Source organism: Pelodiscus sinensis, chromosome Z (assembly GCF_052426305.1).
Source record: "Pelodiscus sinensis isolate ZL-2025 chromosome Z, ASM5242630v1, whole genome shotgun sequence".
Taxonomy (NCBI): Eukaryota; Metazoa; Chordata; order Testudines; family Trionychidae; genus Pelodiscus; species Pelodiscus sinensis.
In genome coordinates this window covers 39,690,013-39,717,339 of record NC_143085.1, presented here as the reverse complement: position 1 = coordinate 39,717,339, position 27,327 = coordinate 39,690,013, and the positions used below count along the sequence as shown (strand labels likewise).

The 27,327-nt window shown below is 46.1% G+C and overlaps 1 protein-coding gene across 1 annotated transcript in view; it reads left to right on the top strand.

Moving 5' to 3' along the window:
- Positions 1-13,892, top strand: part of KREMEN1 (kringle containing transmembrane protein 1) — a 57,491-nt gene extending 43,599 nt beyond the window's left edge. The window contains exons 6-9 of the mRNA XM_089775204.1: positions 1,869-2,201; positions 5,844-6,002; positions 7,602-7,686; positions 12,789-13,892. Coding sequence (XP_089631330.1) covers positions 1,869-2,201; positions 5,844-6,002; positions 7,602-7,686; positions 12,789-12,951 — 740 coding nt within the window. The 3' untranslated portion in view covers positions 12,952-13,892. The remainder of the gene's footprint in view (positions 1-1,868; positions 2,202-5,843; positions 6,003-7,601; positions 7,687-12,788) is intronic.
- The last annotated feature ends 13,435 nt before the right edge of the window (positions 13,893-27,327 follow it).

The following is a 27,327-nucleotide window of genomic DNA, read 5'->3' as shown; positions in this document are numbered from 1 at the left end:
CATCAATTTTCTTGGACAGTGTAGACTTGGTCTGAGAGGTCTGATTTCTCAGATGTGCTACAAACTTAATGGTCTTGTGGCTAATGTTGCCAACCCCCCAGATTCTCCTGCCATCTCCAGGAACTCAAGATTAATCTGTCATTAAAGATTATGTCATGTGATGAAATCTCCAGGAATTCGCCCAGCCAAAGTTAGCAACCCTAGTTTGTGCTCAGCAGCAGGAATGCTTGTCATTTCTACTTTCAGCATAAAGGTATTTTAATGTCTCCCTCCACTCCATGGTCTAATGCAGGGGTGGCCAACCTGTGGCTCTTGAGCTGCATGCAGCTCTTTGCTCACAGAAATGTGGCTCTCGGTGTTACGGCTCGTTCGGAGCCACATGCCCACTTTGTTCATACGCCCCAGTTCCTAGAGGGAGAAGTGCGTGGCTGTGGCAGTGGAAGCTCCAGTGAGACCCAGACATTAGGTTAGAATGAGAGGGACCTGGGGGGTGCCTGGGTCTGGGGGAGGGAGAGAGCATTGGGTTAGAGTTGGGGGAGACTGGGGGTGCCTGGCTCTGGGGGAGGGATGTATGGCTCTTTGCACTACTATCCACAGTGCTTTTGGCTCTTCATATCTAACTGGTTGGCCACCCCTGGTCTAACGGGTTAAGCCCTTATTTAAAATCTGACAATATTTGATCTTCAAGTTGGTACACAGTGGCTGAGCTAGTGATAGTCCAGCTCCAGCCCCAGAAAGAGAATGTGAAATAATATAAATCAAAGCCAGAAAGATAATGTTTGAGCACTGATGTAAGCAATACACATCACTGAAGTCTCTGTAAATCAGTCAATATACTTAATGTCCATGGACCCTTTCTGTGCAAAATCACATACCAGCAGGCTATGTTAGTTTACATAAACAATAGCAGTACACACCAGAACATCACCGAAGAAAAGATCATAAACTAGTTTCAGGCATTTCTGCACACAAAACGTTGAAAACTTTTCAGTGTCACAAATAAGTCAACCTCTGCTGCCAGAGTTGGGGCAGGGAAGAGCAAAGGATTAAAACCCACCATCCTGTTCTCCCCAGGCAAACACCCTGTTGGCTAGGCCATACCAGGACCTGCCCTAGGTTCAGGGTGCCCTTTTATCCCACTTTTCCTTTGGGGGCAACAGGAGGGGGGAGAGAAGCTCACTAGAACCCACCACAGAGCCTTCCATAAGTGAACACCCTATTCCCTAGACCACACAATCCTGTGATACAGAGTTATTCTTAGTCAAATCACTGCTCTTATCCATGTGTGCAACTTAGTTACTAATGACACAAACAATTATATGCAAAAGATAAAGTGCTGCTAAGAATGCTTTAATTACAGGGAGAGGTAGCTCATAAGCAAGACACAGTGTTATATGTTTGGACCTCACAAGGGTAGGGTGAGAGTTGGTGAAGTGGTTAGCTCATTTTGACCAGATTGTCCTTGATGTGAAGTGATGTGAGAGTACAAACTACTGGCTACAATACCAGAGACAGACACAACTACAGCCTAGACTGACACTAGGGTTCCTGAAATAAACGTGTGAGGTTGATCCCCTCCGTTCCTTGCTCTGCACCATCTCAGTAGAGTTGCCTTCCTGTGAAAGACATGCAGAATGCAACCTGGAAGAGGGTAGCACCACAGCCATGCTTCCAGGTACCCAGACAGTCATCTTGCACTGGTCTAAGATACAGAACCCCCTAGGGTTCTCAGCTTCTCCTGCCCCTGTGCAAGTCTGTTGCTTAAAGCCACAATTGAGCTGTGAGATTTAGTCTTAGATGAAACATGCTATGGAAGTACAGATTATACACATTTATTTTTCACTTGCTTTTTCTCCTCTCTCCCACAGCCCTCATTGGATCCTGTGGAGGGAACTATACTTCCTCAACATCTGTGATCTATTCCCCAGATTTCCCTGACACCTATGCCACAGGCAGGGTCTGCTACTGGACCATACAAATTCCCGGAGCATCTCAGATCCAGTTTGACTTCACTCTCTTTGACATCAAAGACTCCACTGACATGGTGGAGGTGCTGGATGGCTATACCTACCAGGTGCTGGCTCGTTTTGATGGCAGGAGCCGGCCTCCCATCTCCTTTAATGTCTCTTTGGATTTTGTCATTTTGTATTTTTTCTCAGATCAGTTCAATCAGGCACAGGGATTTGCTGTCGTGTACAGAGGTAAGAGGCTAACTGCTTCATGTATAGCTCTTCATGGGCCATTTTTCTAAGGTGTTTAGACCACATAGGCCAGGTCTACACTAGCCCTGGAAGGTCATCTTAAGGAACACAATTCCAGGTAATATAGAATACACTTCTATCGGCTTTCCTTACTCCTCACAACTCTGAGGAGTACAGATGCTGGCCAGATCTGCCCACAGAGTTCAATTTGCAGCTCTATCCTAGACCTACTAAATCAAATGCCAGAACATCGATCTCTGGCACAGTGAGTGAAGATGTGCCCATAGAGACTTGCCTGTGGACACAGAGAAAACAATATTTTAATTCACATCGGAGGGTTCTCCATTCATTGTGCTAGGAGTAAGGCCTCCCACCCAAACTTCTGTTTTGATTTAGTAGCCTGCTCTTCAACCCTGTCTCCACTAAATATGGGTTAACAGTTCCCAAAAGCCCATTCCCCTCTCTTCCCTGACCACATCTGATATGGTGAGGATGGAAGGAAGACTAAAGTTGAAATGGTGCCAGTAGTCCAGCTACACCGTCTGTTTTAACTTAGCTCTTTCCAACTTCTTGTCTGTTCTACTCAGCCAGAAAGTGTCCTGGCATTTGATGAGTGTACCAGTTACAGTCAAGTCATTTTGCTCAGCAACTTTTCATCTTGCCTGTTACAACACACACTTTTTCTCATGCCAGGAAAGCTCAACTGATATAAGAAAATGTAAAAGAAAAGGCTTAGGTGCTGGAATGAGGGTTGCTATAGGTGGTTCCACAGCCCCTGACTCAAAGTGGTTTCCAACATCTACAGGGTTTAGTTTGGTACAGTGTCTCTCAGCACCTCCACTACACACATTGTTCCAGTGCCTCTGGAAGGAAGGAGTGTGGATTTAGCCATTGTTCTTCTTTTTATCCTCAGGGTTTCTAACTGTATGTCTTGCAAGACAGAGAGCTCACCTTCTCCTCAATGACTGCCTGTAACCAGATGGCCACTTATACTAATTTTATCAGGTTGCAATGAAATGATAGAATGCTTCAACTCTTTGTGCCATGATTAACTCTACAGCCACCACTTGACATTTCAATAAGCAAACTTGATTTTTAATAGCAATTAGGTTGTAAAAAAGAAAATATGCGCTAAACAAAAGATGTTGGCTGTTTAACTGCAATCCCATTCCTCAGCATCATCTCCTGAGATCTGGAGAAGCCGTTCAGTTGTCCTATTGGCAAACCAATGCATATTATCCCTCTGGGACACCATGCAGCTGCTTTTCTCTGTTCCTTCAAGATAAGCAAGGTCTCATTCCTTTTTCTGGCATCCCCCCCCCCCGGTACTGCTATCATGGCCACCTTATAGTAGTCCCATCTAAGTTGTATTTGCCTAGTTTATTGATAAGAATATCATGTGAGACCGTATCAAACGCCTTACTAAAGTCTAGGTATACCACATCCACTGCTTCTCCCTTATCCACAAGACTCGTTATCCTATTGAAGAAAACTATCAGATTGGTTTGACATGATTTGTTCTTTACAAATCCATGCTGGCTGTTCCCTATCACCTTACTACCTTCCAAGTATTGCAGATGATTTACTTAATTACTTGCTCCATTATCTTCCCTGGCACTGAAGTTAAACTGACTGGTCTGTAGTTTCCTTTTTTATAAATGGGCACTATATTTGCCCTTTTCCAGTCTTCTGGAATCTCTCCCGTCTCCCATGATTTTCCAAAGATGATAGCTAGAGGCTCAGATACCTCCTCTATCAGCTCCTTGAGTATGATGCTGAATATGGGATTCTCCTACCAAAGTATACACTGAGGCCATCTGTGGAGTATCAGAGGGGTAGCCATGTTAGTCTGAATCTGCAAAAGCGACGAGGAGTCCTATGGCACCTTATAGACTAACTGAAGTGTAGGAGCATAAGCTTTCGTGGGCAAAGACCCCTGTGGAGATATTTAAGAGCAGGTTAGATAAATGTCTATCAGGGATGGTCTAGACAGTATTTGATCCTGCCATGAGGGCAGGCGACTGGACTCGATGACCTCTCAAGGTCCCTTCCAGTCCTAGTATTCTATGATTCTATGATCATAGGGGGCAAATGAGAGAGAGTATCATTCTATGAGTCTTTCGCTCTAGCCAGTCTTTTTCTGGGCCATGGCCTTTTTCTTTCAAACAAGCTAAGAAGTTAAGGTGGCACCTGGAGAGTTTGGTTTGTTGCAAGTTCCTGAGTTTCAATGTGATTACTGGAGAAATTTCTTCTGGAATTACAAGGCTAGACTTGTAGTTGAGAGGCACAGATGGAGAGTTTGTCTATGCTGGGAGCTGTTCTGGCCTCTACAACTGCTATTAGGCATCTCACTGCATGCTATGGCTACTCCCTCTCCTATTTTGGCTAGTTCCCTATAGTTGATGCTGCAAAGGGGACTGGCAAGGCCACCTATGCCAGGCCAGCTTCACATAATCCTGTTCTAGAGAAAGTGGCCACAGAGCTGTTCCAGCCCTTTTATGGTGCGTATATGTCTTCAAAGCAGAGTATAGGAATTGGATCAGAATCTGTCTCATTCCACTTTCTACATGTCTCTCCTTACTATCTAAGGGTATGTCTACACTAGCCCCCTAGTTCGAACTAGGGAGGCTAATGTAGGCATTCGAAATTGCAAATCAAGCCTGGAATTTAAATATCCTGGGTTTCATTTGCATCTTCCCATCCAGTCACCATTCCAGGGATGAGGTGTAACAGTTAATTTGAACTAAGGATGTAGTTCAAATTATCATTTCACTGCCACGTGTAGCTGCGGGCAGTTACTTTGGGCTAGTGGAATTTCAAAATGGCGACCGGATAGGAACATGCAAATAAAGCCCGGGATATTTAAATCCTGGGCTTCATTTGCAATTTTGAATGCCTACATTAGCCTCCCTAGTTTGAACTAGGGGGCTAGTGTAGACATACCCTAAGGCTTGAGAAGGAAAACATTTTGATCCTTGAATAGGTCCAATGGAATTTTGATGAACAACAGTCAGAAAATCCATGCTGTTTGTAGCCTAGTGACCGATACAACTTCTCCTGCATCAGCTGTTAAATGAATGTCTAAGTTTCCAGAAGAGTCCTGCCTGGTTACAAATGTCTGCCTGGGATGCAGATACCCATAGATAGATATTGGGAACTGCAGCTCCGCAAGGTTCGACTCCTGAGAGCCACTGTGACCAAGGGAGAGGAGTGTGACCCAGTGGTGCCCGGAAGCCAGTGCCCCATGTCAGCAGTGTGGCTGCACCACCTTCAGGTCCTCCAGCAGCAAGGCTGTACACCCGCAGACAGTAGATGCCATGGCTGGAGGTCATAGTGGAGTGGTGCAGCTGTGCTGCCAAGACGAGCTGCTGATGTGAGGTGCTAGCTTGCAGGCGTGATGGGACAACACTCTTCTCTCTTGGCCTCAGGGGCTCTTGGGAGTCGAGCCCTGAGGATTTGTGGATCCTGATGTCTATCTGTGGGTATCTGCAGCCCAGTATCTGTAAACATTTGTAACTGTGCGGGGTTCTACTAATATAATCCAGACAGAATCACAATCCTACTGTAACAAAATGCATAGTCAAAATCCATGCCCAAATAAATAAATAAAGATCTTGTTTGTATAACCTTTTGTGTTTTCAGCTCTCAAAGACAAACTACACCAGGACATTACCGCAGTGAATCAGAAATTTACTGAGGTGATAACTGAACAAGCAAATATCCATATCAATGCAGCCCAGTCTTCAAAGATACTTTATGTCATCACCACCAGCCCAAGTCATCCCCGGAACACCATGCCTGGTAATAGCTGAAGGGAAGGAGCAGGAAAGATGCATTGACATAAGGCTTATGAAATGGTTTTGTCTTGTCGTTTTCTGTGTGATGCACTAGTGACGTACATTTATTGTATGGTATGTGCCTTGGACAAGTAAACGTGATACCAAGCAGTGCTGAATGCACAAGGGGCAAGACAGTGGGGAATTTAGTGGTTTTATTCTACCTCTGTGCTCCCGATGCTTGAAACTGCTGAGGATCTCAGAGATTTTTAACTTGCATTTTCAAATACACGACACACCATTGGGGCTGCTCTACCAGCCCAGATTGCCAGAGCATAGTGCCCCTGCCAAGACATGCTCAAGCCAAAGTGTGTAGGAAAGGGCAGGAGGCCCTGGTGAGGTACTAGTTTACCTCTTATGTAATAGGAGAATTTTCAGCTGCTGCAATTCAAGGCCTCTCTAGTCTCTTTTGCGCTGCTGGAATGGCAAAGGGATTGAAAGAATGATCTGATGCTAATGATCTGATGCATTGACCAAACATCTACAGGCTAAAGGAATGCCAGGACACAGAGCAGGACAATACAACACTTAGCAAACACCAAGCAGAATCTACAATGGGAAGAAAACAGGCCAAATACTGGTGTGAGGCCACCCAATCTCCTTGCATGCCCATAAGCATTTTGTGGTTTATTCTTAAAATTCCCTGGGAAAGTGCATCCATCCTTTTCAAAGCCTTTTCAAAAATTGCACAGCTTTAAAATGCCTTTAAGGAAATCGTTTTCTGCTGTTTCTTTTTGTGCAGGGAGTTTTTGCGCAAAAAGAAGTGTGAACAGGGTTTTTGCACAAGAAAATGTCCACACTGCTTCTTCTTCTTGCACAAAAACCCCTTGTGCAAAAAGAAATATCAGAAAATATGCTAATGAGATTGTGACTTATGATAATTAGTCCCTCATTAGCCTATTTTCTTCCAGAAGAACTTAAAGTGCAGACGTAGCCTATATGTGTGGAAGCTGGAAACTTTGTAGTGAACAATCTTGCAGTGGCCAAATAGGAATGTGAAAGATCTCTTTCAGCTTTAATTGTTCTAATTTAAACATTGCTTGACATAAAGCTTTCACTTGAGTGGCCAGGAGTAAGGGTATGTCTACACTACCACCCTAGTTCGAACTAGGGTGGTTAATGTAGGCAACCCGAGTTTCAAATGAAGCCCGGGATTTAAATATCCCGGGCTTCATTTGCATCTGGCCGGGCGCCACCATTTTTAAAGCCCCGGTAGTTCGGACTCCGTGCCTGCAGCTACACGCAGCACGGAGTAGGTAGTTCAGATTAGACTCTCTAATCTGAACTACCGGTACTCCACGAGGTAGTGTAGCCGCGGGCACGGAGTCCGAACTACCGGGGCTTTAAAAATGACGGCGCCCGGCAAGATGCAAATGAAGCCCGGGATGTTTAAATCCCGGGCTTCATTTGAAACTCCGGTTGCCTACATTAACCACCCTCGTTCGAACTAGGGTGGTAGTGTAGACATAACCTAAGTGTTTTAAAAAGAAAGCACATACATTATTTTAGAACTATAAGCAAATTAATGAGCTAGAAAGAGATATGCCTTTTTCTTTTTCCACAGATTGGACAATTTATGGCCTCACAGCTCTCCTTATCCTAACTGTCACCGCCATATTGGCACGGATACTTTTGAATGTCATAAAAAAGTAAGTAGAAAATTAAGTTTCTCAGATGTACCATAACCTTGGACAGACTGACTCAGGCCCAGGCACAGAACTGTGTGTGTCCCGTAGGGAGCCACTCTCACTGTCTTTCACTGTGTGAGTCGGCATGTTCAGTAACATGGGTAGGTAGTTGTTCTCAGTGGCTCCTCATTCACTTGCTGAATAAAGCTCAGACCTAACTTTCCATTCTTTGTAGAATGGCACTTGCAATTTGAGGATCCCTTATGGTTTTATCTTACTGCCATTCATGTTGCCGGGATGAGAGAGTCTCATATAAACTTAGTGAGGAGGGAGAAGCAGTAACAGGAAACTTGGAAATGGCGGAGATGCTCAATGACTTCTTTGTTTCGGTCTTCACCGAGAAGTCTGGAGGTGTGCCTAACATAGTGAATACAAGCAGAGAGAGGGTAAGTTTAGAAGATAGGATACACAAAGAACAAGTTAAAAGTCACTTATGAAAGTTAGATGTCAGCAAGTCACCAGGTCCTGATGAAATGCATCCCAGGATACTCAAGGAGCTGATAGAGGAGGTATCTGAGCCTTTAGCTATGATCTTTGAAAAATCATGGCAGACGGGAGATTCCAGAAGACTGGAAAAGGGCAAATATTGTGCCCATCTATAAAAAGGGGAATAAGAACAACCCAGGAAACTACAGACCGGTCAGCTTAACGTCTGTCTCAGGGAAGATAATGGAGCAGGTAATTAAGGAAATCATATGCAAACACTTGGAAGGTAATACAGTGATAGGGAATAGCCAGCATGGGTTTGTGAAGAACAAGTCATGCCAAACTAATCTGATAGCTTTCTTTGATAGGATAACGAGCCTTGTGGATAAGGGAGAAGCGGTGGATGTCATATACCTAGACTTTAGTAAGGCATTCGATACGGTCTCGCATGATATTCTTATTGATAAACTAGGCAAATATAACTTAGATAGGGCCACGATAAGGTGGGTGCATAAATGGCTGGATAACCGTAGTCAGAGAGTTGTTGTTAACGGTGCTAAATCCTGCTGGAAAGGGATAACAAGTGGAGTTCCTTGAGGGTCTGTTTTGGGACCCGTACTGTTCAATATCTTCATCAATGATGTAGATATTGGGATAGAGAGTACACTTATTAAGTTTGCAGATGATACCAAACTGGGTGGGGTTGCAACTTCTTTGGAGGATAGGGACATAATTCAAAATGACCGTAGCAAGTTAGAGAAATGGTCAGAGGTAAACAGGATGAGGTTTAATAAAGAGAAATGCAAAGTGCTCCACTTAGGAAGGAACAATCAGTTCCATACATACAAGATGGGAAGCGACTGTCTAGGAAGGAGCATGGCGGAAAGGGATCTAGGGGTCATAGTGGACCACAAGTTGAATATGAGTCAACAGTGTGATGCTGTTGCAAAAAAAGCAAATATGATTCTAGGTTGTATCAACAGGTGTGTTGTAAGCAAAACTCGTGAAGTCATTCTGCCGCTCTACTCTGCACTAGTTAGGCCTCAGCTGGAGTACTGTGTCCAGTTCTGGGCACCACATTTCAAGAAAGATGTGGAGATATTGGAAAGGGTACAGAGAAGAGCGACAAGAATGATTAAAGGTTTAGAGAACATGACCTATGAAGCCAGGCTTCATGAACTGGGCTTGTTTAGTTTGGAAAAAAGAAGATTAAGGGGGGACATGATAGCGGTTTTCAAATATCTAAAAGGGTGTCACAAGGAGGAAGGAGAAAATTTGTTCCTCTTGGTTACTGAGGACAGGACAAGGAGTAATGGGCTTAAAGTGCAGCAGGGGAGGTTTAGATTGGACATTAGGAAAAAATTCCTAACCGTCAGGGTGGTCAAATATTGGAATAAATTGCCAAGGGAGGTGGTGGAATCTCCCTCTCTGGAGATATTTAAGAACAAGTTAGATAGACATCTGTCAGGGATGGTGTAGACGGAGCTTGGTCCTGCCTTGAGGGCGGGGGGCTGGACTTGATGACCTCTCGAGGTCCCTTCCAGTCCTATTATTCTATGATTCTATGAAACTAAAATTACAGAGGAGAGGAAATCAAACAAAGATTTTTCTGCCTCAATGGGGGGAAGGCTGATTACTTTACTATTTCATGCACAAAGTATTAATGTAATGTTAAAGAGCAGCCCATTCTGTCAGCAATGAATCAGCTGGTCTATATTCTTTCTCTCTTCTGTACCCATTTCAATTTTTTACAGTCCAGACCAAAGGTCCATCTAGCCCAGTATCCTGTCTGCCGACAGTGGCCAGCACCAGGTGCCCCAGAGAGGGTGGACCGAAGACAGTGATCAAGCGATTTGTCTCCTGCCATCCCTCTCCAGCCTCTGACAGACAGAGGCCAAGGACACCATTTTATCCCCTGGCTAATAGCCTTTTATGGACCTAACCTCCATAAAACCTCCAAAGTCTTAAAAATCAGTGTTATATCAAGAGATTTAAGACCCTGAATCTTTTTACCTAATTGCCAGAGAAGGTTAAGGATTTCAGTCTACAGGTTCCTCCACAGGGAAGAGATTTCTGATAGCAGACAATAACAGCGAGAGTAATTCACCATTGGAACAGCTGTATAGGAACACTGTGGAGTTTAACGTCTTAATAAATGCATATTCCAAGCCATCAATTGTAAGGCTGGCAGGGACCACTAAGGGGCATCTTCCAGGCACATCTCCTGGGAGGGTGCAGGTAGCTCTATGACATTATGTGTTGGCAGGCACTGCCCCCGCTGCTCCCATTGGTTGGGATTCCTGGCCAATTGGAGCTATGGGATTAGGGGTGAAGCCTGCAGGCAGCACAGGGGACAGAGCTTCCCTGCGCCACCATTCCTAGGTCAGAGCCGCTTCCTGCCCCCTGCCAGGAAGAGCCCATGGACTGGATGCTGACCACAACTTGCCTGGATCTGGGCCATGGCTCCCCCCTCGCCGCAGTGGAGAGAGCTAGTATTGGTGGTCCAGCTATGGAGGAGGGCACCATGCTGCCGGGGAAGGGGAAAGCTCCAGGCCTCATGAGCAGGATCCAGGCAAGCCACAGTCAGCATCTAGTTCCTCACCCCTGTTCTAGAGGTTTTCAAATTGATTCCTTGATTATTTGCTCCAGCATCTTTCTAGTACTAAAGTTAAGCTGACAGGTTTATAATTCTTTGGGTTGCCCTTATTCCCTTTTTTACAGATTCTGTATTTGTCCCTTTTCCAGCCCTCTGCTATCTCTCCCATCCTCCAGGAGTTCTCAGAAATAGTTACTGATGGCTCAAAGAGCTCTTCAGTCAGTTCCTTAAGCACTCTAGGGTACATTTCATCAGGCCCTGCTGATGTGAAGGCAGTTTGTTCTTTTCTGGTTTAGCCCCCGATCCTACCCCATTTACATGGTTGTTCTCTACATTTGTCATCAGAGCCCTGCAAACATTTTGGATGAAAATATGAAAAAAAGCATTTAATATTTCAACTCTCTGTTATTGTCATTCCCTCCTCATTGGGTAATGGGCCTACCCAGCCCTTGGTCTGCCTTCCCCATCCCAAGGGAAACTTATGCTGCTGCTGCTCCTAGGCAGCTGATCATGTCACTGCTTCCCACATATTTGTAAAATGCTTTGTTACCATTTTTATCCCTGCCACATTTAATCTCATTTTGTGGCTTGGTCTTGCTAATTTTATCCTTACATGCTGGAGTTGTTTTACATCTATCTAGACATAGTTACATATGTGTAATTTGTACATTCTGTGTAATCTGACTTACTCAAAAGTAAGAGTCATGTAAAGAGGAATGTATCAGGTTATTGAAGATCTCTTGGCTGAGTTAGGTGGTCTCTGACCAGTCTTTTTATCTTTCCTACATATTGGAATAGTTTGTTCTTGTGTCTTTAATAATGTCCCTTTAAAAAACTGCTAGCTCTCATGAACAATTTAATTCCCTTAGACTTGCTTCCCATGTCTACTTACCAGTTACCTGAGATGGGTCAAATTTGCCTTTTTGAAATCCACTGCTTTTTTTCTGACCTCTGTCATCTCTCAGTCACCTTCACCCAAGTTGCCTTCCACCTTCAGATTCTCAGCTAGTTTCTCTGTTTGTCAGAATGCATAATAGCCTCTTTGCCATTCTCTTTCTCTACCTTCTGTAATAAAAAGTTGTGTCCAATGCATTTCAAGAATTTGCTGGATAATCTGTGTCCAGCTGTATTAACATCATGTTTAGCTGATTAGCCATCCTTAAGTCTTTTTCAAAGTCACTGAAATCTTCCAACTGGATTGCTCTTTGTGTTCTCACTAGCAACAGGGTTATGAAAAGAGTTAGTGCACTAGATTGAGAATATGGCTATTATTTTGACCTCTATTCAACATTCAGCATTGATGCCAAGATTTTTTTATGCTCAAAAGAAACTATTATAATGATCTAATCTGACCTGAAGAACACAGGCCATAGAATTTTGCCCATTAATTTCTGCATCAAGCCGTATAATTAATGGCTTAATTAACATATGTACCTTTTAGAAAGACATCTGGTCTTGGTCTGAAGTCTTCAAGTGAGCGAGGTTTTACCACATATTTGGTTAATCTAATATGATTGGTAATTCTTTCTTGCACCTTAGTTCTAGTTTTAATTTTTATAGGCTCAGATTTCAACCACTGGACATTTTTATGCTTTTGTCATTTAGATTAAAGAAGCCTCCACAGTTTGAAATATTATACATATGTAGGTAGAAATAACAATAATGCAGCACAGTCCAGCAGATAAGCCATTGGCTTGGGACTCGGGAAACGTGGGCTCTTTTTGCTGTTCTGTCACTGACTTGCTGTGACCTTATCAAGTACCTTCTATGTCTTCTCTCATCCTGTTCTGTCTAGTTTATTTAGATCATAAACTGTGTGGGACAAGGATGTTTTCTTACTATGTGGTGCATAGTGCCTAGCATAATGCTGCCCAAGTCTCATTTGGAGCCAAGACAAATCATAGAAGAGTAACAATAAATATCAAGTCTATAATATCTTTATTATAGGTGCAATAGTACTCCTTGTCGTTTTAACAATAGCAGTTTGCCAAACAATTTAGCATGTTGTTCAGATCATAACTGTCAAATAATTGTTTCTTAGATCTCATCGGGCACCTTCTTTCTCTGAGATAACGGATTCTCACCAAGCAATTACTGCAGGAGAGATTTGGAGTATATTTTACAAGCCTTCCACCTCCATCTCCATCTTCAAGAAAAAACTTAAGAGCCAACAAGATGATTGCAACCTTCTTGTGGGAAACTAAAGTGCCAGTCTCTGCATGAAACACAATATTCTCCTGCAATTTTGGGCATAATCCTTTCCCTCTGTTTTCTCCTTATTTACCAATGGATCAGGACTGACCTTTTCTGAGTTCCTAAAATGCACACCAGACATGGGAAAGCCAGCTGCTACAACCATTTTGAAGTATCTGGAGCTTGTCAGCTGCCTCATCCTTCTAAATATGGCCTTAAGCCACCACACTTAAAATAGAAGCAAAATCTCTAAACCGGTACATGTCCCACAGACTCACAAAACAAGATGAATTTGGGAACCCTGTGGAAATAAGGGTGTTGGGTCTGCTTTGACTTGTAATAGGTTAGGTCATTTTAAGATCAAAGTTAAGCACAAATATAAATGGCACCATCTTTTCAGCTGCTGCAGCAACTGGTGCTGAGCTGTCTCTGCTGTACACATGTCTAGCTGGCAATGTATGAAGGTGAGGGAGTCATAGACTTTGAGAAAGTATCTGTGGAATAGTCAGTGTGCTATTTTTGGATGGCCTCTTTTCCAAAGTACAAATACAGAGAACAAACTAAGACTACAAAGTCAAATTTGCAGGAAAATGCTCAATAAAGCCTGAGCTGCAAATGTAAGTTAAATAGGTGGTGCTCATTAGTTGACTGGCAATGTGGGATGTTTAGAGTTTTAAGTTTGTGTGTCAGAGCCAGCATGCCCATGAATTGTTTTCTAAGAGGTCACGTATAGTAGCACCAGATTTGTAGTGACCAATGTATGCCATTGTTATACAGGCAGTCCCCGACTTACGCGGATCCGACTTACGTCGGATCCGCACTTACGAACGGAGCTTTCTCGTCCCGGAGGTCGAGGTAGCAGATTGCTACCTGCGAGCTCCGGGGCAAGAAAGCCCCGTTCGTAAGCTGCTCCGGTGCCCCTGGTCTGCTGGAGACCGTCTCCAGCAGACCAGGGGCACTGGGCGGGTTCCCGCGCTTCTGAGGCTTTGCCAGAGCAAAGCCTCAGAAGCGCGGGAACCCGCCCGCTGCTGCCGCTTGAGTCCCGGTGCCTGTGGTCTGCTGGGGACGGTCCCCAGCAGACCACAGGCACTGGGACTGAAGCCGCTGCTCTGCTTCCCCGTGTCCTTGGTCTGCTGGGGGGGGGGGGCGCAGATAGTGTGCCCCCCCCCAGCAGACCAGGCTTTTGTTTTGGACCCTGGAGCAGAGCAGCTGGGGCGCTGTGGATTGGTCCTGCAGCACCCGCTCTGGGCACTACTGGACCAACCCGGCAGCACCCAAGCTGCTCTGCCCCAGGTCCTGATTCAGCCGCTGCTGGTCAGTTTCAGCAGTGGCTGAATCAGGACGCCTGGGGCAGAGCAGCTGGGGTGCTGCTGGGTTGGTCCAGTAGCGCCAAGGGGTGCTACTGGAGCAACCCAGCAGCACCCCAGCTGCTCTGCCCCAGGCGTCCCCAAGTCAGCCGCTGCTGAAACTGACCAGCGCTGACTACAGGAAGCCCGAGGCAGAGTTGCTCTGCCCCGGGCTTCCTGGAATCAGTGCTCATCAGTTTCAGCAGCAGCTAACTTGGGGAAGCTTGGGGTTCTTAAGTTGAATCTGTATGTAAGTCAGAACTGGCGGTCAGTTTCAGCAGCGGCTGAATCTGGACGCCAGTTCCGACTTACATACAGATTCAACTTAAGAACAAACCTACAGTCCCTATCTTGTACGTAACCCGGGGACTGCCTGTACCTTGTATCAAGTCTGGTTGTGACAAAGCTATAACCTTTCAGTCAAACTGAATCCAGTTTGCTTCTGCCAGCGAGGCTGATTCCCTACAACAAAAGGTAAAGGTATCACTGACAGGGGCAGAAGGTGGGGCTGACTAAGTAGATCTGTAACAGTTGATAAATGACTGCAGAGCATGGCATGACAGACAGGGATAAGCACAGCCAATCACACTGCCCAAATCCACCAGTGGGGGGCAGCAGAGTATGCAAGTATGTCTCAGATGTCATACATGCCTTCGAGTGCCAGCAATGCCCCTCTGCCATGTACATTGGCCAGGCTGGACATTTCTGTGACAAAGGATAAATGGGCACAATCAGACATCAGGAATGGTAACACACAGACCTGTCAGGGGATATTAACCTGCCTGCTCACTCAGTCATGGATTGAAAAGTAGCTATCCTTCTACAAAGGCATTTCATCAGCCAGTTACAGAGAGACTGCAGAATTGGACGCCATCTGCAAATTTGAGACTATTACTCTGGGCTTAAATAAAGCTATTAACAGGTTAATACACTACAAAGGCAGTTTCCCCTGCCTTTGATAGTCACATTTATACATCAAAGCTATGACGGAGACCCATCCAGCCTGACTCAATTAGCTTCATTACCATGGGTCCTATAATCGCCAGGTAACTGCTTTTGCTGTTATAGATACTCTGGATTCTGTTATTTCCACTCCAGCTCATCCAATGAAGTGGGTTGTACCTACCAAAACTCATGATTCTATGTATTTTGGTTAGTGTCTAAGGTGCCACAGGACTACTCGTTGTTTTCAGATGTCACGAACAATGTCAGCCTCTCCTATAGGGGAGACAATTGCCAAAAACCTAACACAGAAGAAACACAGAAATAGTGAATGCAGCATAAGCACGCTTGATATGTTCACACACACACACACACACAGAGAGAGAGAGAGAGAGAGAGAGAGAGAGCACTGTGAATGTAGGAGAGTGCTGTAATAACTGGAATGTTTGGATACATCTGGAACCTGAATCCCAAGGTACTATGGGGGGCATACCCCCATCGTATTGGTGAGAGATGTATGAGCACGAGATGCTGCCAGGCAGAGTTTGGGGTGAGGGAGTGTGCATGTGTGACTGACAGAGAGGTGAGCAAGTACAGGTGTATGGCATAGAGACAGACAAATCAGCTGTTCTCAAGAAGCCTGAATGGACATGTGCATCTGTGGCCTCTGGGCCATGTGCAATGGGTGGGGCAGCTGTGGTTTACCCAGAACATTTTTGTTTCTTGTTTGAATCATTCTAAATGCACCAGAAACTCGTCCGCCATTTCCCAATGAAGTGGGTGCAGTGACAGCAGCTGAAAAAAGCAGCAATGAGTCTCCCCCACATTCCTGGTCCTGTGTCTGGTTAGCAGGCTCCACTTCTTGAACAGGGGACTCCTTGATGCTTCCAGCCTTTGCACCTGCTTATATTGTGACCTTGTCAACATCGTATTTCAAGTGCAATGCATACTTCCCAGCAATCTGGAGGTCAGGCTGGGAATAGTGGCAGCCAATCCTTACCACAATGGGTATTCCAGACTGCAGGGCTACACAAGAATGGGAGAGGACAGCTGGGTTTTGTCTCCATTAAGAGGTGACAATGTAAAAATATGAGTAATGAAAGCAAAGAAAAGCTCCAGTTACACAGCAGAATGAGGAAGAAAGAAACGCTGATGACAAATGCCAGCCTCGGGAAATCTACCCACACGAAGTAAAACTGAGGCCAAGGCAAGTGTCAGCTGCTGTGTTCTGTTAAAGGTAGTTTTGAATGTTTTTGCCAACAATATGAAGGCCAAGAGTGCTCTCACTCCAGTCTTTTTGATCCAGGAGAGGGGATTATAGCAGTGCAGCTGTCTTCATACTCTGTAGTGCTGGAGAAAGTGTCTTGTTCCAGGAGCCTGTGGGCCAGTATTAACACATGCTCCCCCTTCACCCCGGCTGTATGACACTTTGGTAGAATCCATTCTGTAACCTCAGAGCCAGGTGAATGACAAAGACAGATCCAAGACTAGACTTCAGGAGAGTTACAAAGAGGAAACATAATATATCTGATGAGGTGGGCTCCAGCACATGAAAGCTTATGCCTAAATAACTGTGTTAGTCTTTAAGATGCCCCCGGACTCCTCATTGCTTTTGCTGAAACAGACTCACATTGCTCTCTCTCTCTGCAAAGGTAAACTGGATTTCTCACTAGAACTGCTGGAAATTATGCTTCCATCCAAACAAAGACTAAGCACCATCCAGAACAAAACCAGACTGTGTCTTCCTGATAATGAGGCTCTTCTGTGGAACTGTGTGTTACAGAAGCTGTTCTTTAGTGGCTTCATTAGCTGAATGTCCCACTAGACCACGGGTTCCCAACCTGGGGTACACATACCCCAGGGGGTACGAGAAACTTGTCAAGGGGGCACGGAGAATATTTGGTAAATAACTAGATTATCCTAATTGAAATATTCCAAAAGTAATAGTGTTAGTGAAAAAAGTTGTGGATTCTAGAGTCTAGAATTTATTTCCTTTCATATTGAATAGGGGATATGGGAAGGTTTACTAAAAGCCAAGGGGTTACGGGGACCGAAAAAAGTTGAGAAACCCTGTGCTAGAAGAATAGAATATGTGTTCCTGGTTGCATAAAAGGAAAATGTCACAAGCAAGCAGGATAGACAGAAATGCAGTAGCTGAAGTCCCAGGCAATCTGGTGCTCTCAGGATTGTATGTGAGGGATGGGGGAAAAGATCAATTGTTCCACTCAGCTTCTGAGCAAATGGGCAATTTATTTTTCATTTAATGAAGCTACTGTTCAGATCTCCAGGGACTGGGCCTGTGGGAGAATTAAGCTAGAGAACTGCCCAAAGCTAGAAAAATGGGTTGCATTTAAATCTGAAGTCCCAGCCCTGGCTCTTCTGTACTGGATGTTAGCATAGCCCATAAGCAGTCACTTCAGTTATCCTGGCAGACTTTGTGGCCTGAAGGTAATCATCACGGGCCTTGTCTACACTACAAGAAGGTTGAATTTATTATGGTCCATTTGCTAGCACCCGATTTTGTAAAGTTGAAGGTGCATGTCTCTTCTGTGTGCATGAGTTTGATGTAGCACATCCCTAGTGGGGTGGCTACCATTGACTTTGACAGCAATGCACTGTGGGTTGTTATCCCACAGTTCCTGATCCCCCTTAACATTCTGGGATAGCCTTCTAGTGCTCGGTAGGACCAAAACAGTGCAGTATTGGTTCTGGGTACATGTTGTCAGCATTCCATAATGCACTCATGCCCCCTCCTCCCCTGCTTGAAAGCAACTTCAAACAATATTTTCATGCCCTTTTCCCCCTGGTTATCTGTTTAGATGCCATAGTGATTGTTATGGGCATGAGGGATGGCCAGCAGCCTGGGGACTAAGGCGTTAACTGTACCTAGCCAGGTGGCAGTCAGCCAATAGAAATGCAGGTAGGGATTTCAAACTGAAACAAAGGAATTTTGGGGTTTCCCCTCCTTTGCCACTGAGCCAGTTTGCTCTAGATACTGAGGGAGGCAGAAGACATGTCTCTCTCCAAGAAAAAGAGTATTCATAATGTGCAAGTAGGATAAAGTCTAGATAAATCCATCAGGTTTGATTGTTTTTTGTGTGGGACTTTGGATCTGATGTCTGTGCGGTTAGAAATGGGATTTCCTCTCTGTTATAAGTGAGTTTTGGCCCATGGGAGTCCCCATGAGTTTATTAATTGGTGAGTTTTTCCATCTAGTCATTATGCTTGTAACAGCAATATGGTTAAGATAGTAAAAGTTCTTTCTTTTTTATTAACCTGGTATTGGTTCAGTTCTGTGTCCTGGAAAATCTGTCTGTGGGATCTACATGCCTCTGACTAGGGCACAGCAGCCACAGACTGGAGTTTGTATTTTCTCTTTTATTTTCAAACTCTTTGGAGAAAAGAGCTTGGGTGCCCGGGGGTTGGTTTCAAGTGTCCACCCTGTTTGTGGGTTCAAAAGCACTTGATGGTGGCAGTGGATTTTTATCCCCCAAAACTAGGTTTTTTGGGGGGAAGTTTTATACCAAAGCCTGTAGAGATCAGGTTTTGGGGTTGCTTTTGTGGGTCTCCACTTCTGCATTCATCATGCCAGAGTGGGGAATCAGCCTTGACAGTGGTGAAAGCATGGACCCCATTCAACAGCAAAGTATTATGGCAAGCATTGCAAACACCATGGCTGTGTCTACACTGCACCCCTTTTCTGGAAAAGGGATGCAGATGAGACAAGTCGGAATTGCAAATGCAGCGGGGGATTTAAATATCCCCCGCTTCATTTGTATAAACATGGCTGCCGTTTTTTTCTGGCTCGGGGCTTTGCCAGAGAAAAGCGCTAGTCTAGATGGGATCTTTCAGAAAATAAAGTCTTTTCCGAAAGGTCCCTTATTCCTTTATTTTCTGAAAGATCTATAGTAACACTGCTCCTTCTTGCACAAAAACCCCTTGCACAAAATGGTGGCTCATTAAGTATGCAAATGAGGCATGGCGATATTCATCGCCACACCTCATTTGCATATGTTCTTGCACAAGACTGGCCAGTGTAGATAGCTCAGGGCAATAAGGAGAGCACATTGAGGGGCACTGGAATTCAGAGAGGCTCTGAAAACCAGCTTTGTGAATGGCCAGACAGCAGTATGAGTAATGTATGTTGCTCTTTACGAGGTGACCCCTGCATTAAGTGTGCTTGCCAGTAAACCCTGACCCTCCCCCGCCCCCACCATGATGCAACACAAGCAATAAAGACACTGCTGTTGAGAAATCAGTTAGGGAACACCATGAAGCGGGGACAGAAAATGAGAGTGCAATTTTCCCTTCCCGCAGGAGGCTGTAGATGGGAGGGTGTACAGGCATAGCAGCAGGGCAGAGCACGGGGCTCAGGTGAAAACTGAGGAGCCTGTGGGATGGAAGGGACCCAGGGCTCATGCAGACATGGTGGGGAGAAGGCAGGAGGAGAGGCAGGCCCCAAGAGCTTTACAGATTAAGGTGTGTCCAGGTTTCATATGCAGCTCTGCTGTCTGATATGCTGTGCAAAGGGGGCTGCAGTTCATCAGCACTACACTGCATGGGATGGACACTGAGTGCATCGGGTGCCTGTAGGAGTCTGCATGGCTAGAGACTAAGGGGACAGGTGTGGAGTGTGGTGGGTGCCACTCAGGGACAGGGTGCTGTCCAAATTGTGTTGGGAGTGATGGGGGGTATGGAAAACAATTTTGAGTCACAGGCTGCACAGAGGGCTGGTCATGCAGCTGCTCCATCTGACATGCTAGCAGTGCCTGGAGTGTGTCTGCTTGGTGCTCCACAGTGCTTAGGAGCTGCTCCATGTTCTCATTCCACTCCCTCCTTCTCTCACTCCTGCAATTTTTTCTGATCAGCATCCTGACTCAGGACATCCCTCAAACACTTTTCTCTGGTTCTTCCAGGCCATTTCCTTGTCCTGTGGAGCCTCTCTGCAGGAGATGTCAGTGCAGACTGCCATGCCAAGGTCAACTCGGAAAAGGCAAAAGAGGAACACATTTCAAAGGGTCCATTGCTAGCACTAGGCACAGCACTGTCCTGATCACTGTACACACCAGCACTGACTGGCTGCCCCATGGCGAGCGCACATAAGATACAAGACCCCCAGAATTGGTGAGTTCACCACTGGAGCAAGGGAATCCTTTGGTGCAGAAGGCAGGGGAATTCCTGTACTCAGGGAAGGTGTGACTTGGAGAGAATACTTCAAGTTCTATAGTATGGTCACCCTGGAAAACATTCTCCTGCTTAGGGAGAGGAATAGCTCAGAGGTTTGAGCATTGGCCTGCTAAACCCACTGTTGTGAGTTCAATCCTTGAGAGGGCCATCTGGGGCAAATCTGTCAGGGTGGTACTTGGTCCTGCTGTGAAGGCAGAGGACTGGAATTGATGACCTCTCAAGGTCCCTTCCAGCTCTAGGAGATAGGTAGATTCCTATCTTGAGCAGTTTGGTATCATCTGCTAATTTTGCTACCTCGCTGTTTACCCCTTTCTCCAGATCATTTATAAATAAGTTGAATAGGATTGGTCCCAGGACAGACCCTTGGGGGACCTTACTAGTTACTTCTCTCCATTTGGAAAATTTACCATTTATTCCTACCATTTGTTTCCTGTCTTTTAACCAGGATCTTCCATGAAAGGATCTTCCCTCTTACCCCATGACAACTTACTTTGCTTCAGAGCCTTTGGTGAGGGACTTGTCAAAGGTTTTCTGGAATTTAAGTACACTATATCTACTGGATCCCCCTTGACCACATGTTTGTTGACCCCCTCAAAGAACCATAGTAGATTGATGAGGCATGATTTCCCTTTACAGAAACCATGGTGACTTTTCCACAACAAATGATGTTCATCTGTGCATCTGACAATTTTATTCTTTACTATAGTTTCAACTAATTTGCCTGGTACTGATGTTAGATTTACTGGTCTGTAATTGCCAGGATCGCCTCTAGAGCCCTTTTTAAATATTGGCGTCATGTTAGCTATCTTCTAGTCATAGGGTATAGAAGCTGATTTAAAGGATAGGTTACAAACCACAGTTAATAATTCTGCAATTTGGCTGAATGCCATCTGGTCCCAGTGATTTGTTTCTGTTCAGTTTATCAATTTGTTCCAAAACCTCCTCTAATGACACCTCAAACTAAGAAAATTCCTCAGAAGTCGTCACCTAAAAAGAATGGCTCAGGTTTGGGAATCTCCCCAATATCCTCAGCTGTGAAGACTGAAGCAAAGAATTCATTTAGCTTCTCCGCATCATCATCTTCGAGTGCTCTTTTACCATCTCAATCATCCAAAGGCCCCACTGGTTGTTTAGCAGGCTTCCTTCTTCTGATGGACTTAAAACATTTTGTTATTACTTTTTGAGTTTTTGGCTAGATGTTCTTCAGACTCCTTTTTGGCTTTTCTTATTATATTTTTACACTTAATTTGGCAAAGTTTATGGTCTTTTCTATTTTCCTAACTAGGGTTTGATTTCCACTTTTTAAAAGATGCCTTTTTATCTATTACTGCTTCTTTTACTTGTTGAGAAGCCACGGTGGCACTTCTTTGGGTCTCTTACTGTGTTTTTTAATTTTGGGTATACAGGCAGTCCCCGAGTTACGCGGATCCGACTTATGTCGGATCCACAGTTACGAACGGGGATTTTCTCGCCCCGGAGGACTGGAGCGGCGGGACGCTTGGTCCCGCCGCCCACCTCCTCCGGGGCGAGAAAAGTTGCTCCCCATCTCCCTGGTCTGCTGGGGGAGCCAGCAGACCAGGGAGACGGGGAGCAAAGCGGCGGAGGACCAGGGCCGGACCCGCGGCGCTTCCAGATCAGCGCCGCAGGTCCGGCCCAGGTCCTCCGCCACTTTGCTCAGCGTCTCCCTGGTCTGCAGTTTAGACAGGGCATTTTTGACAGAAATGCCCTGTTTTGAAAGGAGTATAGGATCTTTCAAAATGGGACATTTCTGTCGAAAATGCCCTGTCTAACCTGCCGAGTATTTTTTCAAAAAGTCCTGTTTCAAAAAAAAAAGCAACGGCTACCATTATACAAATGAAGCACAGGATATTTAAATCCCAGCTTCATTTGCACTTTCGATATGTCTAATTTACATCCCTCTGCCGACAGAGGGATGTAGTTTAGACGTAGCCAAGGACAGACACATACGCAGACAAACTCTCTCATATATATATATAGATAAGAATGTGTAACATGTTATCCACAGTCATATTTTTAGAGTATCTGTTTTTAAAAAATAAGGCAACAGGCTCGAACATCCCCAACATCTTCATCAACAATTTAGATATTGGCATAGAATAGACGTTTATTAAGTTTGCAGATGATACCAAGCTGGGAGGGGCTGCAAGTGCTTGGAGGACAGGGTCATAATTCTAAATGATCGGGACAAACTGGAGAAATGGTCTTAGGTCAATAGGATGAAGTTTAATAAGAACACATTCAAACTGCTCCACTTAGGAAGGAACAATCAGTTTCATACATACAGAATGGGAAGCGACTGTCTAGGAAGGAGCACTGAAGAAAGGGATCTAGGGGTCAGAGTGGATCACAAGCTAAATATGAGTCAACAGTGTGACACTGTGGCAAAAAAAAGCAAACATGATTCTGGGCTGCATGAACAGGAACACTGTGAGCAAGACACCAGAAGTCATTCTTCCACTCTACTCTGCACTGATTAGACCTCAGTTGGAGTCTTGTGTCCAGTTCTGGGCACCACATTTCAAGAAAGATGTGGAGAAATTGGAGAAGGTCCAGAGAAGAGCAACAAGAATGATTAAAGGTCTAGAGAACATGAGCGATGAAGGGAGGCTGAAAGAATTGGGCTTGTTTAGTTTGGAAAAGAGAAGACCGAGAGGGGACATGATAGTGGTTTTCAGGTATCTAAAATGGTGTCACAAGGAGGAGGCAGACAAATTGTTCTCCTAGGCCTCTGATGATTGGACAAGAAGCAATGAGCTTAAACGGCAGCAAGGGAGGTTTAGGTTTGACATTAAGTTTGACAAACTTCCTGTCAGGGTGGTTAAACACTGGAATAAATTGCCTATAGGGGTTGTGGAGTTTCTATCAGTGGAGATATTGAAGAACAGGTTGCACAGACACCTGTCAGGGATGATCTAGACAGTGCTTGGTCCTGCCATGGTAACAGGGGACATGGCCTCTCAATGACCTTCCAGTTCTAGTGTTCTATGGTTCTAGGATTGCATAGCAGGAAAAGATGCTTTTATTTTGGAGAAAAAGAAATATTCTTCACAGCATAAGAAAAGAAAGATTTTAATTTAAATTAGCATAGATTGCACGCTCATTTTTAAAGTTACAGACTAACATGGCTACTCTTCTAAGACATTTATTGTAATATGAATTGTATTGCCATTGCAGCCAATGTTATTTTGTTGTAAGCAATGGTGTAATGGAACAAGAAACTGCACAAATCTTGGTGTCCGTTGGTGTTGGGGCAGGTAAGAAGGTGCTGGTGAGTGTCTGGGATTGCTGGGTGAGTGTTGCAGTTGCTTGACTTGGGGAGGGCTGGATGAAGTTTAGGGTAGGAGCTACATGTGGTGGGGTCAGAGCGCTGGAAATAGTAGGCTAGGTGGGCTGGCACTAGTTGGGGATTTACACATGGCTCTGGTGCTCAGACAGCTTGTATGTAACATTTACAGAAACAATGGCTACTGCAACCTAGTGCCCCCTCCCCCACAAATGGAGGATGACTTTGGTATGCAAATCCAGGCCATAGCTCGATACAAGGACAGCTGCTGAGACTGGTCTCACTGGATACCAAGAGGCTGGTGGGACTCATTCTCTGGTACAAAAGTAAGGTTTAAAACAAATAAGTGAAAGTTCTTCTTCACACAGCGTGTAGTCAACCTGTGGAACTCCTTGCCAGAGGAGGCTGTGAAGGCTAGGACTAGAACAGAGTTTAAAGAGAAGCTAGATAATTTCATGGAGGTTAGGTCCATAAAAGGCTATTAGCCAGGGGATAAAATGGTGTCCTTGGCCTCTGTTTGTCAGAGGCTGGAGAGGGATGGCAGGAGACAAATCGCTTGATCATTGTCTTCGGTCCACCCTCTCTGGGGCACCTGGTGCTGGCCACTGTTGGCAGACAGGATACTGGGCTAGATGGACCTTTGGTCAGACCCAGTACGGCCGTTCTTATGCGGTCTCACTGACTAGCCAGCTGGGGAGCCTTTTTTCTATTGGTGCTGTGGACCCACAGAAAAATATCAGTCAGGAGCGACACACAGCTTCATGGGGAGAGGAGGTGCAGAGGCCATAGGCTTCCCCTAGGCTCCAGAATGGTGGCCAGAAATTATGGGTTCCGGGTGCAGGATTGGGCTCTGGGCTGAGGGGGAGAGGCTAAGATGCAGGAGGCAGCTCCAGGCTGGGACCAAGGACTCTGGAGTGCAGGAGGAGGCTGGACGGTTGAGGTGTGGGCTCTGGCTGGGAGCATGGGCTCTGGGGCGTGGATGCAGGACTTACTTCAAGCAACAGCACAATGGGACTAAGGCAGGTTCCCTTCCTGTCCTGCCTCCATGCCCAACTCTGAGGTGGAGCATCTGGGCAGCTCTGTGCAGTGCACACTGCCTCCACAGCACCCACTGGCCCTGCCAAAGGGAGTGGCAGAGCGGCACTGGGGGCAGCAACAACACATGGCACTTCACTGATCATGCACCACCTAGGAGCCCCAGGGATAAGCAGGCCAGCTGGCAACCACAGTTCCAGGGCTATGGAGGGGGCGCTCAGGCTCCAGGCTTTTGGCCAGTGGTGCAGAGACTTGCTATGGGCTCGATGAAATGGGCCAGATCTGGCCTGCAGGCCGTAGGTTCTCTCACGCCCGAGCTAGCCACAACTGGGAGGGGAGTGTACCATGGGGAGTCTGGTTAGAGACACGTGGAGGCCTAGGGCTACCAAACTGCAGAGAGACAAGAGGCAAAGGCCAGCAGTTACAGGAGCCGGAAGGAAAGGAGACAGAGATGAGTGACAGAGATACCCAACAAAACCGGGGAAGAGCCAATGGGTACAACCAGGGTTCAGAGACCCGGGGCATATAGGTGGATGCACAGAAGATTGCCAGTGAGGCTAGTGGACTCTGAAGTCACAATGAATAAAAGGGTGAAGACCTGAGAGTGGACCCAGCACCAGCGAGAGGAAGCTCTACAAAGCTGGAGCCTCCCTCCTCAGAGCAGGCCTGGCCCTGGAGTGGGTCTGGAGAAGAGATGGATGTGCTGCAGTGGAGAAAAAGCTGTGCACATGATGGATGTGGCAAGCAGGCCGTTTGCCCTGCCTGTGGAACTACGGGTGCTGCTTGGCTCTTGCTGGACTGGACACAGCAAAGACTACCCCAGACCAGGGAAGATGTTTAAAGAAGTGGCCTCCCAGAGGAGTCCACCCACCCCTCAAGGAGGCGGAGGAGGGTAAAGGCAAGACATGGTCCAGCAAGAATACTGTCAGGAGTGCACTGGGATGTTTGGCCACAGAGACATTCCTGGACAGCGGTCTGTTCACATAGGATGCATTTCACCTGAGTAGGGAGGGTAACTGACTTCTGGAATGGAGGCTGGCACCATTGGCTAAAAGAGCTTGACCCTAGAACTTTGTGGGGCAGGTGGAATGCCTGGGAGATGCGCATGTAATCACCCTGCCTGATTTATCAGCAGGAAAACGAAGGAAAAGAGGATACAGCAAGAGAAAGCAGCAATGGAGGGCAGGAGAATGGACAGGGAGAGGAAAGACTGTGCTTGTACCAACTCCACCACCAGGCAGATAGGTACTAGAGGCAGTAAATGTCAACAGAGCAAGGAATCTGGGGGGCATCACAGAGAAACAACACAGAGGTCCTTCATGCAAGGAGCCTGTGTAACAAAAGGAAGGAACTAAGGTTCCTGGTGCGGGAGGTGGAACTTGGTATTAGAGGGAGAAACATGATGGCTATAACGAGAGTCCAGGTGGTGACATTTGTATGCTGTGCAAGACAGACACAAATAAAGGTAAAGGTGGTAAAGCAGAATTTGCTCCTGAGGGAATTCTGCACCCAAAAAATAAAAATTCTGTGCATATTATTTAAAAATTCTGCAATTTTTTGTCAATAAATAAATGCAGAGACTCCAGTACAGTGCTGGGGAGCATAGGCCACTGGCTGCACAGAGGTGGGAAATCACCCTGCAGCCCCTCTTTTGCTTCACCTGGGCCATGGACTTGGCAGTGAGGCTGCAGGGAACCATGGCCTAGTGCCAGAGATGGACACACTCCAGGATGCTGCGCTGCCACATCATGTGTGAGCAGGCAGGCTCAGCTTAGCAGGATGCAAGTGTGGAGGGGCTCATTGTGGGGGGGATTGAGGGTGGGGTGATAGGGTTTGAGAGCTGGTAACACTAGGGAAAGTCTAGGTGTGTGGGGGATCTGGATGCACAGTGGTTTATTGGGAGTGTTCTGGCTGCAGGAACGATGGGACACTATAGGGGAGGCCAGGTGTAGGCAGTTGCAACTCAGTGGAGAGTGAGTGTCAGGGAATGGGGCTCAGATCGAGTGTGTGGGTCCTGGCGGAGGCCAAGTGCTGGGGGCTTTGTGGGATCTGGGGGGGTTGAGTGAAGAAAGGTTCAGAGAGGGTGAGAGTCCATCTGCAGGGGGGTTGATCTGTGTGGGGGGTCTGGATGCAGGGGTCTTGGTGGAGAGGGTCATGGCAGACAGGAGAGCTGCTTACCATACAGTGACCCCTTACCTTACCTCCTGTGGCCGAGGAGTGATCGGGGTAGGAAGTGGGGCAGGTGTGTGGTGCTTCCTGGAGCCAAGGGAGGTGGGTGTGACCCTAGGTGATTCATCCTTCCTTGCCTCCAGCTGAGCCTGGACTAGCATTTACTCCTAGTGCTGTACAGAAGCACCCCAGCCCTGTGCCCCTACCCTTCCGGCCTGCAGTGGTTCTGGCCTGCTGAAATGCCACATCTCCACTGCAGAGGGGCACACGACTGCTTTTGAGGCTTCCCTTTGCTTCTCTTCAGAAAGTCTTTTCTTCTCCCCCAGGGAAGCAAAGAAATCCATCTGGGGCATGAACTATATGCCCATGCAGCGGTGCCGAATTCCCCCACCAGTAAGCACTGT